Source organism: Podarcis erhardii (genome assembly GCF_964252035.2).
Source record: "Podarcis erhardii genome assembly, chromosome: 15".
NCBI classification, from domain to species: Eukaryota; Metazoa; Chordata; class Lepidosauria; order Squamata; family Lacertidae; genus Podarcis; species Podarcis erhardii.
In genome coordinates this window covers 24,570,043-24,586,039 of record NC_138505.1, presented here as the reverse complement: position 1 = coordinate 24,586,039, position 15,997 = coordinate 24,570,043, and the positions used below count along the sequence as shown (strand labels likewise).

General features: G+C 45.7%; 1 protein-coding gene across 4 annotated transcripts in view; it reads right to left on the bottom strand.

The window, feature by feature from the left end:
- The window catches only part of OSBP2 (oxysterol binding protein 2), a 152,474-nt gene that overhangs the window by 113,035 nt on the left and 23,442 nt on the right, over positions 1-15,997 (bottom strand). For 3 of the 4 annotated variants that reach the window (XM_081841794.1, XM_081841795.1, XM_081841796.1), the window contains exon 2: positions 9,762-9,970. In XM_081841794.1, the coding sequence (XP_081697920.1) occupies positions 9,762-9,970 (209 nt within the window). Of the gene's footprint in view, positions 1-8,908; positions 9,680-9,761; positions 9,971-15,997 lie in introns of those variants that run through there. The other variant, XM_081841797.1, reaches the window with a different exon arrangement.

Here is a 15,997-nt window from a genome sequence, read left to right as displayed (position 1 = left end):
CTATAATGTTTGGGAAGGATTGGACTTTGCCTTTACTGACAAGGAGGGTGGGCATATTTGGGACATCTACAGGTATAGGTAAAGGTAAAGGGACCCCTGACCATTAGGTCCAGTTGCGGATGACTCTGGGTTGCGGCGCTCATCTCGCTTTATTGGCCGAGGGAGCCGGCGTACAGCTTCCGGGTCATGTGGCCGGCATGACTAAGCCGCTTCTAGTGAAGCCATAGTGGTGCACGGAAACGCCGTTTACCTTCCCACCGGAGCAGTACCTATTTATCTACTTGCACTTTGATGTGCTTTCGAACTGCTAGGTTGGCAGGAGCAGGGACCGAACAACGGGAGCTCACCCTGTTGCAGGGATTCGATCCTCCGACCTTCTGATCGGCAAGCCCTAGGCTCTGTGGTTTAACCCACAGCGCCACCCGCATCCCTTTTATTCCCTACAGGTATACACACACACACAAAAGCCCCATTCCTTTCATTACCCAGAGGCCCCAGCTGCAACCCACCCCTCCACATAGACTTTTATAAATAGTCCTTACCTGCTCCAGCAGCTGTAGCCGTGCTGGCACAACTTTGCCAGTTGAATCAGTGAGGGCACCCTTGGCATTCGCTCCTTGCACTCAGGAAAGAAATGTGATGGGGATCTCTCCCTCCCCACCCCCTGCCGTCCCCAAAACAGCAGGGTCCCTTTCAAAGGAGATTGTGGATCACTCAGCAGGTCTGGTTAGAAACAGCTTCTAGAAACTGAAAGTTCATATTTGAAGAACCGCAGGGAGAACATCCCAGTGCTTGCAAGATGGTTCTCTCACACAGAGAGAATTCTGCAGGCACCAAACAGTGCGTCTCAGCTTCTTGGAACTTCCGGAGTAATCCTATTCCAACAGGTTTAGCCAATAAACTGAGGGTATGTATTAGCTAATACCCCTAAGAATGCTTCCCTGGGCTTGTTGGTCAGCGAGGTCACCAGGCAGCTTATGCCATGCAACTTCCTTCTTATACAGCCTCCCTCCTCCCTTCCTGGAAACCAGCATAGTGGTCCTACAGGGTGTGGGTTGAGAGCAACTGCTACTGTCCGAAACATCTGGGAGATATCATGTGATTTAGGACCCACCCGCACGAAATATTTAAAAGCAGCAGGATCCCACTTTAAACCGTTGTGCCTTCCCCCAAAGAATCCTGGGAGCAGTAGTTTCTTAAGGCTGCTGAAAGTTGTTAGGGGACCGCTGTTCCCCTCACAGAGTTACCGTTCCCACAGTTCCCTGGGAAGAGAGATTGGTTGCTAAACCATTCTGGGAGTTGTAGTTCTGTGAAAGGAATAGGGGGTCTTCTCAACATCTCTCAGCAGCAAACAATGAACTACAGCTCCCAGGATTCATTGGGAGAAGCACAATTCCTTAAAGCGGTATGCAACTGCTTTCAATGTACAGTATTAAACCAAATATACTCTCTCCCCATCCTGCATTCCCTACGATAAAGACAAATGCAACACAGCCACCTTGTGGCCACCAGCATAATGTTCAAATTTCTATAGGGAGTAGCTGTCCCAGACATTCTCTCTTGCATAGAAACAGTAAGCCATGTTTTGTAAGCTTTGTAATTCTTACGAGACCCCCAGAAAAAGCTGGTGGGTCCAGCAACCTTTTCATATCCTGGAATATTGCCTGCATGTTATATATTTCTTCTCTCCAGTACAAATAAATTATCACAGCTGCTGCTGCTAAATTCCAGCTTAATTTGCAAGGAACAGCTGAACTGAGGCAGGGAAATATTTGGGCTATATAACTATTAGGAAGCATTCCAAGCAGGCAAGGTATAGCACCAGAGGTTGCCCTCATTGGGAGAGACTTCTGCATCTTCCAGAGGGGTCACTCTGTGTTAGTCTGTCACAGTAAGAACACCAGTCTTTTTGTATGCAGTGCTAGTATTGCTCAGAGCAGACCCAATGAAATTAATGGATATGACTGAGGTCCATTAATTTCAGTGGTTTTACTCTAAGCAGGGCCAATCCTAACAAATTTATTACAGAGTTAAACTACAGTCCAGAAAAAGCTTACACTGTAATAAATTAGTTACGCTTTAAACGTGGCACTGAATTGCTGCATTAGCATCTGTGTTGGTCAACTTTTGAGAAAGCCACATTCTGTGTGGTTTTGCCCAACAACATATTTTGGTATCAAAGCAAGCAGGGTAATCAGGCACTATGCCCAGAATTGTGAAAGCAAATTTTCAGAGAAAAGTAAATAATGTTCCAAGACCTTTGAACAGTCTTAATCAGTTTGATCACATACTGTTTTAGCGACAGTGTGGTAAAATGGTTAAGTGTTGGATTAAGACCTGGGAAACCAGGATTCAAATCCCCACTCAGCCATTAAGCTCACTGGGTGACCTTGAGCCAGTCACCATCTCTTAGCCTAAGCTACCTCACAGGGTTGTTGTGAGGATGAAATGGGAGGGAGAACCAGGTTCACCACCTTGAGTTCCTTGGCAGATAAAGGTGGTACATAAATGAAATGAATGAATGAATGTCATATGAATGTTCAGGCAGCCCTACAAGTTGAGAGGACCCAAACAGGGATGGGGTTTACCCTAGCACAGAGCCTCACAACTTTCCCCACAAAACATCAGTAGGCCAACCCCTCTCTTCTCTGCTTGCTTGCTTGTTTATTGATTGATTTAATTGTATTTATATCCCACCTTTTTCTCCAAGGAGCTCAAGGTGGCATACATGGTTCCCCCCTCCTCATTTAATCCCCAGAAAGAACCCTGTTACGTAGGTTAGGCTGAGAAAGGCAGTGACTGGCCCCCAAAGTCGCCCTGTGAATTCCATGGCTAAGTGGGGATTTGAACCCTGGTCTTCAAAGTCTTAATCTGACACTCTACCCATTATACCACACTGGGGACTAATCTACACTGGTGAGTTATGACGTTTAAAATGCATTATAAAAAATGTGACACCAGAGGGCGCTGTAGAGCAGCAATCTGTCACCAATGGCAAATTGCATTGGGAGCTGTATTTTTTAATAGTGTTTTTAATAGCCTTTTCCAGATCTGTGTAGATCCGGCCTGGGCTCTATGAATCATACCTGTAAGAAGGGGCTACGGATCTGCTTTGGAGGAGACAGAACACTGCTGGCTTGCCAGCAATTAACCCTCAAACACATCAAGAGCCAACACCATCCTTTGCTGTGGAAAGCAAAACTCAAGCTTTTATGTTACCATAAAAGCTTCCTGACAATGCTACTTTAGGGCAGACATAAGAGAGTCAGGGATCTACCAGAAGACCAATGATTTACAGGAATATTCCCCTTCTACACCCAACTTAGCCTTGACCCTCCCAGCCCATAACCATTAACCCCCGGTTCTCACAGAGAGAGCAGGGGGCTTCCCTTTCCACTGCTGGTCCCATTGCCATCCCACACTCCATGCTTCTGTAGTATAGCTGGGCAAAAAGCAGATTATTGTGTGGTGTTAAAGCAGGGCAAAATTGGTGGTAAACATCTGGTGGAGAACAGAAGACTGGGAAGGTTGATGCATGTTTAAAGCAAACTGGAGAATGTGTCCACTTATAGCATGCATGTGCACTTCTGAGAAATGTTGCTAAGCACATTCTGGGAGTTATAAGAACTACTGCTTAACTTTAATAATGTGGTGCTTGAGTCTGCTTTCACCCCTCTTCCCTCCTTGCCCTTTTTCCTTATGTGACATGTCTTTTAAATTGTAAGCCTGCAGGCAAGGACTGTTTTAACTAATCACACATATGCCACCCTGGAAGCATTTTTGGGTGAAGAGTTGGAGTACAAATGCTCTAAACCAGCGGTTCTCAACCTGTGGGTCCCCAAATGTTGTTGGACTACAACTCCCATCATCCCTGAGCTCTGATCTTGCTAGCTAGGGGTGATGGGAGTTGTAGTCCAAGAACATCTGGGGACCCACAGATTGAGAAAAGCTGCTCTAAACAAATACAGAAATGAAAGCTTAAAGAAAATGGAAAATAGGAAGGAAACCTTGACCGTGTGTGGCCCACAGAATGAAATTCTTAGGTTTTGCTATTTGAAGCGGGGAAAAGCAAACGAACAAAATAAGCCACAAAAGGTTACATGCATGCAACATTTATTGATGAACAGCAGAAAAGATGGAAATGGTAAATGTGTGACACAATTATGAATGGCATCAGTAACAGTGGAAGAGAGTGGATATATATGAACCCAGCACCTGAAATGAACACACACATACATACATATATACATCCCTCCACCAAAAAGTTTTACAGTGGCAGGAAACATGAAGGCAAAAGGACATCAAGGAAAAAGACAAAATACAGAAAAATGTTTTCAAACAGGCACAAATACGTACAATGTTCTAGACAAAACAGAAGCTTTTCAGGCAAACAGGGCAGTGGAAGAACAATATGTGACACTGCATTTCAATTCCATGGCACCTCTTTCAAGTAATGCAGAAATGGGGAGCCTTTGGCCCTTCAGATGTTGCTGAACCACAACTCCCATCAGCCCCTGCAAGTGTGGCCAATGACCAGGGATGGTGGGAGTCGTAGTTCAGCAATGTCTGAATAGCCAAAGGTTCCCCATGGCTGAAGTAATGGCTCAGTATTACAGCTCTGATGCTGCTGTGTTTTATATTCACCAAGCAAATAAATCACTGGAGGACTATTTGATCTAAATGCTTCCATTTGAAACAGATATAGCTGGAGATTTTCACAACCGGGATGTCCATCACAGGGCAGTAGGGGAAAGAGAGGGAAAGCAAGGGTGAGTGCGCGGTTAGAAAAAAGCACTGGAAAACATGGAAGGAGGGCACAGATTCTGGAAGGTCAGAACTTTATTCCTGGAAAATCCCACAAGTAAAACAGCTGCCACTAGGGGGCACCAAGGACACAGCAGGGAGGAGGAAATGCACAGCTGAGCAAAATCACTCCGAAAAGCCTGGGGTGAAAAGCTTAGCACACCAGCCCCCAGCCCCCAGCCCCCAGGCAGGCACAATACACACACACACACCCCAGAGTTTGGTGTCATGCTGGAAACTCTGTTGCTGCCAGGGGTCAAGAAGATCCTAACTCACAAGGGCTTGTCTGGGTGGCATCTTGTGCTGCTAAAAGCAGAGATCTGCCCTTTGGCCAAATTATATTGAAGGGTACTAGATCTCATGTTCACCCACAGTGTTCCTGCACCCTTATCCAAGACTTGGGGGGGGGGGAGTGTCACAAGGCTCTGAACTGAGTCAAGAGACAGAGGATGTAATGAGATCCTGGAACACAGCGGCTAGAGATTGGTCAAGAAACTGGTGGTTGATTGATGATGATGCTCCACCTATCTGACTGGGTTGTCCCAGCCACACAAGGGCCCAATTTCCCACCTGCTCTCCTGCTGGCAGGGAACTTATTGCTAATAGGCAGTATTAAAAATCTGTAAATAAAACGTGAAGCCAATGGACTTTCGACTGTGATGGGGTTTCATTTACTTATTTTGTCACTTTACAGTGGTACCTCTGGATACGAACAGGATCCGTTCCGGAGCCCTGTTCGTATCCTGAAGCGAACGCAACCCGCGTCTGCACGTCGCGATTCACCATCGCATGCACAATGACAACATTTTGACCGTCTGCACGTGCGCAAGCGGTGAAACCCGAAAGTAACGTGTTCTGTTACTTCCGGGTCGCCGCGGAGCACAACCTGAAAATGCTCAACCTGAAGCAACTTCAGCCAGAGGTATGACTGTATTGTTTATTTAATAGGTTTATGTATCTCATTAGACTGTGCTGTTGAGTGTGCTGAATTGTGTGGCTTTTAAAATAAAACCCACCTGAAGTTGGAAAGAAAAAAAGAGGGGTAGCACCACCATATTACGAAGCAACCCAGGTGTGTGCAGAGGCTATAGTGCAGTTAAGGAATTCTAACACACACAAATTGCACTTGTACTGTTTCCTTGCACACTCTTCTGCCTTCCCTTCCTCTCCCAGGGCACAAGCACCAAACAGGAGTGCCAGGTTCAGAAAGGTTTGCCAGCTGGCAAGACAGGGCGTGCGCAAATGGATCAAAACAGACTGCATGCAGTCTCCCTTGAAGCGCAGAGAGTCAGCCTACAGCTACAACAACCCTCAGATGTGAATGTCAGTATTACAGCCCAGCAAGGTGTATGAAATGTGTAAGCCAGCATCTCCATCTGCGCAAGGCTCCACATCGCTTTAAGAATGTAAGAACCACCAATGGCCCATCTAGTCCACCATCCTGTTCTCACAGCGGCCAACCAGATGCCCTAACAGGAAGCCCAAAAGCCAAAGGCTCTCATTTAAATTCACACTAAAGATTCTGATTTAAAGTCATGCTACTGTGCAAAGGGCATCATGCCCTTTCTCCTCCAGCCTTAGAAAGATGGCATTTACGCTCTAGTCATTTACTGATGAGGGGAAATTATTATTTTTTGCTCATCGGGACTCTCTTCTTCAGCCAACACAGGAAGGAAGCCTCAGGCAACAGGTAGGAAATTCAGGTTCTGGAGCCACACACAAAATTCCTGATCAAATGAAACATTGTTCTATCCCAGATGAGGCAGCTGTGATTTTGCAAAGGGATCTGCAGCTGAAGGGCATCTTGATGATGCAACCCTGCCTTTATACTAGGTGCAAAGCTTTGGAACTAGATTGATGGAAGTGAGGGGGCAGATCCTGATGCTCACTGGGGGGCAGGGAGCACGTGCCAGCTCTCAGAGATGAGAGCAAGAGAAAAGACCCTTCATTCAAGGAGGCTAGAAGCGAGCAAGTGGCAACCCCAAGTGACCCGGCAACCAAGCAGCCAGCTCATGTTGCATAATGTTCACACCCATTAAGCCCAAGCAAACACAACCAGCCTGTGTGATGAAAAGAAGCAGAAATAACAGGAGGGCTTGTAGGGCATGATTAATTAAAAAGATGCCCAGCAGCCTCCATAAAAGGGCAACATGCTCCTACGTCCCTTGGGCAACCCCCACCCCACCAGCTTCTGCAGGGGAGACTCGGCAGGTTTTTATACCAAACCGCTATACTTATTCCATTAAAGTCAGCAGGAATTAATCAGACTTGCAGGCAGGCAGAGAGAGAGAGAGAGAGCACTGAAAAAATCCTGGGGTGGACTGCTTGTTTATTTTTAGTGCCAGATGTAGGCAAAACGTGGTTTTATGGTCTCTAAAGAGGATTAAAAATCCCTTTAATCTGTGTTATGACATTGCTCTCCTTCAAAGTGGAATGAAACTGGGGCTTCCTGAAGTCAAGAGTGTCAGAAAGGAGATAGCAAATGCATCCATCCCTGCGAACAGACAGAGGGGAAACAAGTCTGGCCAAGTTGACAAAGTACTGAATTTGGATCTAATGGGTGTGGATTTAATGAACACATGGCTGAGGGGGCCTGGGCTAGGGAAAAGAGAGGAAAAATAATGTGACATTCTAAAGGAATCTGTGTGCATGTGTTGGTGGAGGGGAAAGAGAGAGAGAGAGAAGCAGAATCATCTTTGGTAGAAAGTGATTCAGGGCAAGGTAATAGCACAATGACAGGCTGACAGCAAAAAGGTTCAGGAAGGGTGGGAAGAAAGAGTTTAATAACTTTGTTTACATATAATTAATTGAGAACCACTTCTATAGCAAGAGGTTATCAATATGGTGCCCTCTAGATGCTGTTGGACTACAATTCCCATCAGCAGGACCAATGGGCAGGAGTTATGGAAACTGTAGTCCAAAGTATATGGAGGGCACCACACTGGTCACACCTGCTTTACAGTCTTGGAAGCTGTGCCTAAGACGTTGACCCATTGTTTATGTTACTATTTTCATACCTGCAGAAGCATTCCTAGAAGCCCTGGAAATGGCCCTGATGTATCTTAAATGTTTATTATCTCCATACAGCAGTCCCAAAATATAATACCACCACCTTCCTTTCATTACTCAAGCATGTTGCTTAGGAGAACTGTTCTATTCATTCCAAAGGAAGGTTCTTCCAGTATTACTCCTAGGGCAGCCTTCCCAAACCTGGCACCTTTTGGACTACAACTGCCATGAACCCTGGCCATTTGCCATGTTGGCTGGGGCTGATGGGAGCTGTAGTCCCCCCCCCAAAAAAAAAAATCTCTAGGGTATCAGGCTGGGGAAGACTGTCCTGGGTAAAGCTGTTTTCCCCTGCCCTCCTACCCCACCCCCTTACTGCAGCCTTGAATATCTGTTTTTTAAGATTTTACAGTTCCTCTATAAATAAACCTGCTGCAAATTTACCTCCTGAAACTATATCACGACAAACGTTCTCCTGTAGAAACCCTCAAGTGGCTGGAAATTGTGAGGGAGAAGTAAGACTGAGGGAGGGGTTGCATAGTTGTACAACCTCTGACCCCTTCAAACCAAAACACAGGAAGCTGTCTTATACCAAAGTTGGACCACTGGTCCATTTAACCCAACACTGTCTAGGCCGAATGGGAGCAGCTGTCCAGGGTTTCAGACCAGGGGGACATTCCCAGCCCTATCAGAAGACACCAAGGATTGAACCTTGGGTGTATGCTGGCTGCTTTGCCATAATAAACATTGACTGATTGGACCTGGGACCTTCTGCATGCAAAATGGGTACCCTAACCAGTGAGCTATGGCCCTTCCCAACTAGTAACTGCAGAGACGAGGAAAGAGAAGAGAATACAGGGACAACCTGTCCACTTTTACATCCACATTACTTTTCCCCATTTCCCCCTGCACACTTGTCTGCCATTCACAACCCCTATAAGGCTCTCTGGGGATTCAGGCAGGGGTCTCTCCCAGCCCCTCCTGATGGGATATGTTCTACCACCGAGCCACAGCCCTCGCTCAAGTCTCCAGCCACACACAGGGGCTTGTCAGGTGCTGCCCTGCTCTTTCAATTAAACAGGCTGACAACGTGCCTTACCAAGTCCCTGGCTGGTCGTGAGGCACACACGGCTGGTAGTCATTGCTTGACCTGTGGCGGAGGGTGAGACGCGACACAGCATCCCTGGGCCTTCACCAACAGCTTGCACACTACCGAAAAGGAAGCGTGAGTTGTGCAAGGCAGCTTCCCACCCCGCAAACCTGAAGCCTGATAAGGTCACCACCGGTGGGCACCGTCTTGAAGACTGTGTCACAGAAAACCAACACCTCCCAAGTTCATTTGCTAGCCTGGAAAGCCCTCTTCATTCCATCTCGGTCAAATGTAACATTAGTATCGCTGTCACTCAACACAGCGGCAAGAACTTTATGCCACCCTAAGACTGTGCGTTTGTGTCGAAGGTATTAACAGTTAAAATAAAGAGATTCTGGATGGAAGGTCTGGTCAAGATATAACGGGCCCTGTGGATTTCTGGTTTTAAAATGCTGAAGTATTGCTTCTGAACTCCTTTGGGCCCAAGCTCACAGCTGTGTGGAAAAGCTGCTTGCTCTGCTGATTCATGCTGACCTATCCAAATTCTTAGAGGAGACGGTCAGGCATGCAAGGCACCTCCCTCCGGCTGCAGAACCTTAAGGAGCCTTGCATAACCAGCCCCTGCAGCACCCACATTAAGGATTAGAATCTAGTGATTTGTTTAGTTTTCTGGTGTAGGAGCCAAGATTTAGCTCAGTGCTCCTTTTATGACATTGCACCTCCACTAAGGACGGTGCAATTCTCAAGCAACAGTGCAATGCTTCCTCGGACCCCAGTTTCCCCTGCAACTTCTGCCACTGGGGTGTTCTGCAGGAGAGGAGGGGCCTACAGAAAGATCCTCCCCACCAAGCACGGACTCTACCTGACTGGTTGTTCCTCATGCGGATGGCTTTGGACTTGGCCAGCTCCAAAGCAGTGACCCATCGCTGCCGCTCCACTTCTGAGTGAGCCTTCAGGTGGTATGTCCTTCCCCCATTGGAAAGCACAATGTTACAAGAGTCCTCCGTGTCGATGTGAGCCGTTGACAAGTTGATGGTTCCCCGACAGGTGTGAGCCATTTCAGCTTGAGTCCTGCAAAAAGGAACAAGGGAAGAAGCATAAGCAAGCGCCTTGGGTTTCACCTACTGATCAAGGCTAGCAAGGGGGGGTGGGGGACCTCCCCAGCCAGGACTTCCCTAGGCACTGAAAGCAGGATTCCCACATGACTGAATCAAGAAAAACTTCCTTCAGGCAGCAGGTCCTGGTTTGAACTGTGTCAAGAAACACTGAACACCAGAGCTTTCCAAACTGTGTGTCGCGACACATTAGTAAGTCAGCTGCAGTCTGTAAGTGTGTTGCATGAATGCTCCTCTCGGGGCTGCAAAGGGGTTAGTTTAACCTCTGGTTTGCTAGTAAAACTGAATTACTGTGTCACAAAATGATGCATGTCTACAAAGTGTGTCACTAATATGAAAAGTTTGGAAAGCTCTGCTGTGCGCAGTGCCTTCACTGTGGAATCCTGGATCTATTAGTACTGTATATCTCTGGGTGATTTGCCATAGATCAGCAAGGCTTCCTGATGCCTCGTTTGTTTTGAATATATACTGAAACCAAAACTGGTAACACAGAAATAAAACCCTAGATTTCAGTACAGTGGTACCTCGGTTTACGAACAGTCCTGTTTACAAACTATTCGGTTTACGAACACCACGAAACCAGAAGTAGTGTTCCAGTTTGCAAACTTTACCGCAGTCTACTACCGGAAGCCGAATGGTGGAAGGGCACAGGCAGCGGGAGGCCTCATTAGGGAAAGTGCGCCTCGGTTTAAGAATGGATTAGGAACGGATTAAGTACATAAACCAAGGTACCACCGTATAAACTTAACTCCAAGCGGCACCTTAAAATGAGCCTTCACCAACCTAGTGCCTTCCAGATGTTCCGGACGACAACCCCCATCAGCCCCAGGCAGCTATGCACTACAGAGTTGTAGTCCAAACATCTGGAGCACACCACACTGGTGAAGGCTGCTGTGCATCTGCTAAGGAGTCACCTGTGTATGACAAATTGGATGAAACCGAGTGTTTTAGCCTTGACAGACGAAACTACAGTAGTGGGTGTGCCTTAAGTAATGCCAACTGACAATGTTATATATCAAAAGAGACACATTCCCCCTCAAGCAAGCAAGAAGTCTAAGCTCCTTGTGAAAATGTTTCAATTGTCCTGCGTACCTGTTGTCCTGTTGCAAAGCATGTATTTGCCAATAAGTTGTCAAAGAACAAACAGAATTATCCGGAAACTCAGCTCTGTCTGCTACAAGCCCATTCAAAGAGTAGCAGCCTGTTTACTTTGCTGGGGAGTCCCTAAGCCTCAAAAATAGCTGGAAGGTTTGACAGCAGGAAGACTATAATTTCCCAGCACTAGTCATACTTAAGGCAGCAGAAACAAAAACAAAAAACCACAGGGTTGAGTTTTGGAAATCCCTGGGCGTGTGAAAACGGTGAGACTGTGAGGAAAGTGGTCTTTTTCTCCGCATAAACTAGTATTGCTGCATATTATTCTAATCCTGCTGTATGAAGAGTCCAAAGTGTTCTGGGTACTGCACAGATATTAAAAACAAGTCAGCCCCTGCCTCAGTTTCAAAATCTAATTATTAGATTTATACCTAAGAACGTAAGTGCAGCCTTGCTGGGTCAGGACAAAGGCCCACCTAGTCCAGCGTCCTGTTCTCACAGTGGTTATCCAGATGCCCGTGGGAAGTGTAACAACACTCTCCCACCCCCACCCCAATTCCCAGCAGCTGGGATTTGGACCTCCAACAGCAGAGACAGAAGACAGTCATTCTAGCAAGTAACTACTGAGAGCTTTAAACTCCATGAACCCTTTTTAAACCCATCAAAGTTGGTGGCTGTCATTACTTCCTGTCAGGTGGTGAGGTGGTTGCTCACGAGTAACCAGGCAGGACTCCGACCTGTCTTTAACAGGTTTTTATTTGTGCAAACTATTTACAGTGCAGAACTAGAAAGTTCATGTCCGTCTCAGTCACTTGCAGATTCCGGGAGTGGCCTCTTCCGGTCCCCCCCCAGCATAAGAACTTAGACACCCCAAATCTCCGCCTCCCTTCCTTACGTTTCACCCCTGTGCGCAAACTGGGCGACGGAAACGGCGTGCCTGTTTCCTGCCTGGCTGGGCTAGGAGAGGTGCTTGGGCTCTCAGTAGAATCTTTGAGCCCTCTCCTCGCTCGGCTTTCCCCCTCTGCTCTACTGGAGGTATGGCTTTCCCCACTGTTGGACAAGGAGCTGCTCCTCAGAAGCATGGGAGGCTCTCTGTATTCCTCTGCCTCCCACCCGTTCTGATGGCAGTCCCCTGACACTTCCTGTGGAAGCAAATTCCATAGTTCCCTAACCTTTCCTCATAGGGGAGCTGTGCCACCCCCTTGAACATTTTGGTTGCCCTTTTCTGAGTACACTCTGAAAAAGATATTAAGAAGGAAGACAAAAACAAGCCTATTTCCTATGTCTGGGTAGCTTCCAGATTGTCACTATTTTACAGGGATGATTCAACTGTATTCTGGCGCACTTGGAACATTTATGCAACCCGCTTCTATCTCACTCTGTACTGTCGACCCTGACTGGCAGCGACTCTCCAGGGTTTCAAGACAGCACATTCCCAGCCCTGCATGGAGATGCCATTGGGAACTGAATTTGGGACTTTCTGAATGGAAGTTGCTCTACCAACTCAGCTAAGCAGAGCCTAAGCCGTGCGCAATTTCCTGCCTCTGTAGGGCTGCTTAAGACCTTCCTGGTTATTTTCACTAAAGGCATCACAGTTTTGCTGCAACCGAAGCAAATGCAAAATTATCAGAAATGAAGATGTAAAATCCCAACAGCTAAGAAGCTGCTAAATTTAAGTGCAGGTTGCACAGTCCCAGGTGCCCATCCAGATGGTTAAGCGAATCCAACCCACCCACCAGCTTCCGTTTGGCATCTGAAGCCATATTCATGGAAACCATATGCAAATGTAAACCTGCAAGGAAGATATGCAGAAAACTGCAATTATTTCATAATACGGCTGCTACAGTCATACCTTGGATCTCAAACGCTTTGGCTCCCGAACAAATCGGCTCCCAAACGATCAAAACCCAGTGATTGTTTTCAAACAGTTTTTGGAAGCCAAATGTCCGGCGCAGCTTCTGATTGACTACAGGAGTGTCCTGTAGCCAATCAGAAGCCATGCCTTGGTTTTCGAACTGTTCTGGGAGTCAAACGGACTCCCGTAACACATTCTGTTCTAGAACCAAGGTACGACTGTACTGGGATCAGCTGCTTTGAGCAGTTCAAAGTTCTGGTCCTGACTTACAAACTCTTAGTGTGTTGGGGCCAAAGTACCCATCTCCTTATGTGCCTCTGCTATCCTTTGAGATCCTCAAAGGTCTTTCTCTGGGTTTCCCTGTCCTCCCAGGTGTGGTGCAGGTGCTACTGGAAATAAGGCCTTCCCAACTAGTGGCACCCCAGTTCCAAAATGCTCTCCCCAAGAAGCTCACCTGCTCCAATGCATTTTCCAGCATCAAGCAAAACCTGCTTTATTTTACCAGACTTTTAAATGTTTTAGCACGCTGGCCGGTTTAATCTCAATTAAACAGCAACTTGCAGGTTTTTTTAGCTTATTTTAATGGATTAGCTGTTTTAAGAAGTTTCTAACGTTTTATTTTAAGTTACCCAGATAACTTGCGTTTCAAAGGGAGGTAACTTGGAACAAACAGAATGAGCACAGCTCACAATGCTGCCAACGTGGATCGCAGTGCTCAGCAAGCTGCACGTGTCTTGCTCAAGACTTTGCTTGGAAATCAGTCATTCGTGAATTACTTCCAGACACATGCACATTCCCAGAGGATAACTTCAACAAATCAAAACAGCTAGACTGCATTCCAGAGTATGTTGACCAGCTCCTTTACTCTCAAAAAGGGATTATTTTTTAAAGGGAGATTTGTTTTTTTAATGATCACTTTTAAAGATAACATGGAAATCTATTTTCCCTACTTGCACGCAGACACTCCCAGAGTGCTCTCAGCAGACACTTCCCTATCTACTGCTATGCACAGAGCCGTAAAGGTGCCCTTCAGCAGTGAATAGCCCAGTATCTCGACAGATTTTCCTACTCAGTGTTAGCATCTCAACAACTGAATAACAAAAATACATGGGCAAGTTTCCAGTCTCAAATATGAGATAATCCTTAAGAAGCATGCACGGAGGGAGTAGGGGAGAGACAGTCCTGGATTACTATGTAGGCGCGCGCGCACACACACACACACACAAAGATAATGCTAGAACTGAACATCAACCTTCGGTCATTTTTGCTGGTATTAACAAACAGAAGGATATTAGCAAGAGGGCATCTAAATAAGGAATTGAGAAAAGAATGCTTCTCCAAAATACACATGGAACACTGTTTTAAACACCTAATGTTTATCACTTGGTTAAGTAAAAATTGTGTGAAGAACTTCATACATTGTTAATTGCCACCTCAGATATAAGCTGAAACCTTATAGGAGCATGTTTGGTTGAAAAGATTAATTAAGGTCACTTCCCAACCGTGTCTGAGCAGGCATTTCAATTTTATTTTGCAGAGAAGTTATACCTTACTGATTTTTTGTTTTGGCTTCTTATTTTTGGAAACATGTTTGTTGCACAAGAGCACCAAATCCATGTTCTGTAACCTGAATTTGCTGGACTACAGTTTAATCCCACCTGCAAAATGGAATTGGTCTGGAAGTGTGCACTGCTAGGATAATGGAAGCCTATTAGGATGGAGAAAACCAGTGGGACACTTATCTCTTGAGCATAGAAGCACATGCTACAGTACATCAAAGAGGACACAAAGTCAAAAGAAGTAGAAAAATTAAAAGGGACAGAATTGTCCACTGAATCACTGTGAGTGGTAGCACATGATTCCAAGACTCATTTAGTCCTGAGGACTTACTGTCTCCAAAAGGTTCAGGGTGATCTTGACACCATAATGAAATCAGTAAGCATTGTTAGAAACTGGGATAGAAAAGCTAGGAGCCAAATAGCTTCTGGGACTTGGATTGTGGGTGCCAGAACAGAATGTCTAGTCATCATTTGGTGAGGGGGTGTCAGCAAAACTTTCTTTTTATTATTTTGATAAGCATAAACAAATATGCAATTCACATAAGTGACACATTGTGAATATCACACTTTTAACAGAAATTGTTAATACATGTTTAATTTGGTGTTTACAATAAAAAATATTGGTACCATACTTCAATTTTCAAAACACTCTCGCTCTTTATTGTTAAACTCCTTAACATATTGTCTATCTTTAGCATATACCTCGAGGCTTCAAAGCACATACATTTCAGTAATCCTTGAGTGTCAGCCAGGTGCAAAAATGGCACCCAGACTTTTTGAGGTGCTCACAAATGGAGAATCTTTAGGCACAAAATGCACCTGGCGCCCTGCTAATTTCAAACCTTGTCAAGAAGGCATCCCAAAGAGTAAGTGTTGTATGAAATGGGTGACTGCAACCACGTACACATATCTTCTGGTCACAACAGTGAGGTATAATTACCAGATACCCTTAATGACTTGTCTGTCTAGTCACCAATGCTTGCTTGTTGCATTTGGGCCAGGGCACTGGGGCTTTCCCCCCAATATTCACCTCATTTTTAAACGAGAATACCTTTTTGATGTTTACACCAATGTATGATACATGCTGTATTTTGCTGATTCTCAAGTTTAGGGAAGTGATCTCATCTGTTTCCGATGTCTACGAAGCTGTTCTGAAGCCAATATAGTTGATTCATTAAAGGATGTGAAAAGGATTTGCAACTCCACCCTACAAGGAAGCTGGCTATATGCCGTGTGTGTGTTTTAAGGGTCAAATTTTATTTGGGTTTTTAATTTTCCTAGAGACCATTGTCATGTACTAGCAGATGAGCGAGTTTTAACATTCTGCCGAAAAATCCAGCACAACTGCTGCAGTAGCGGAAACTTACTGAGCAACAGATTGCAGAATCTATTGTGCAACAACATTTCCCTGGTACAAAACAGTTCAAGAGCAGAACATGTATATCGCTAACCGTGTTAGAAACTCTAATATATA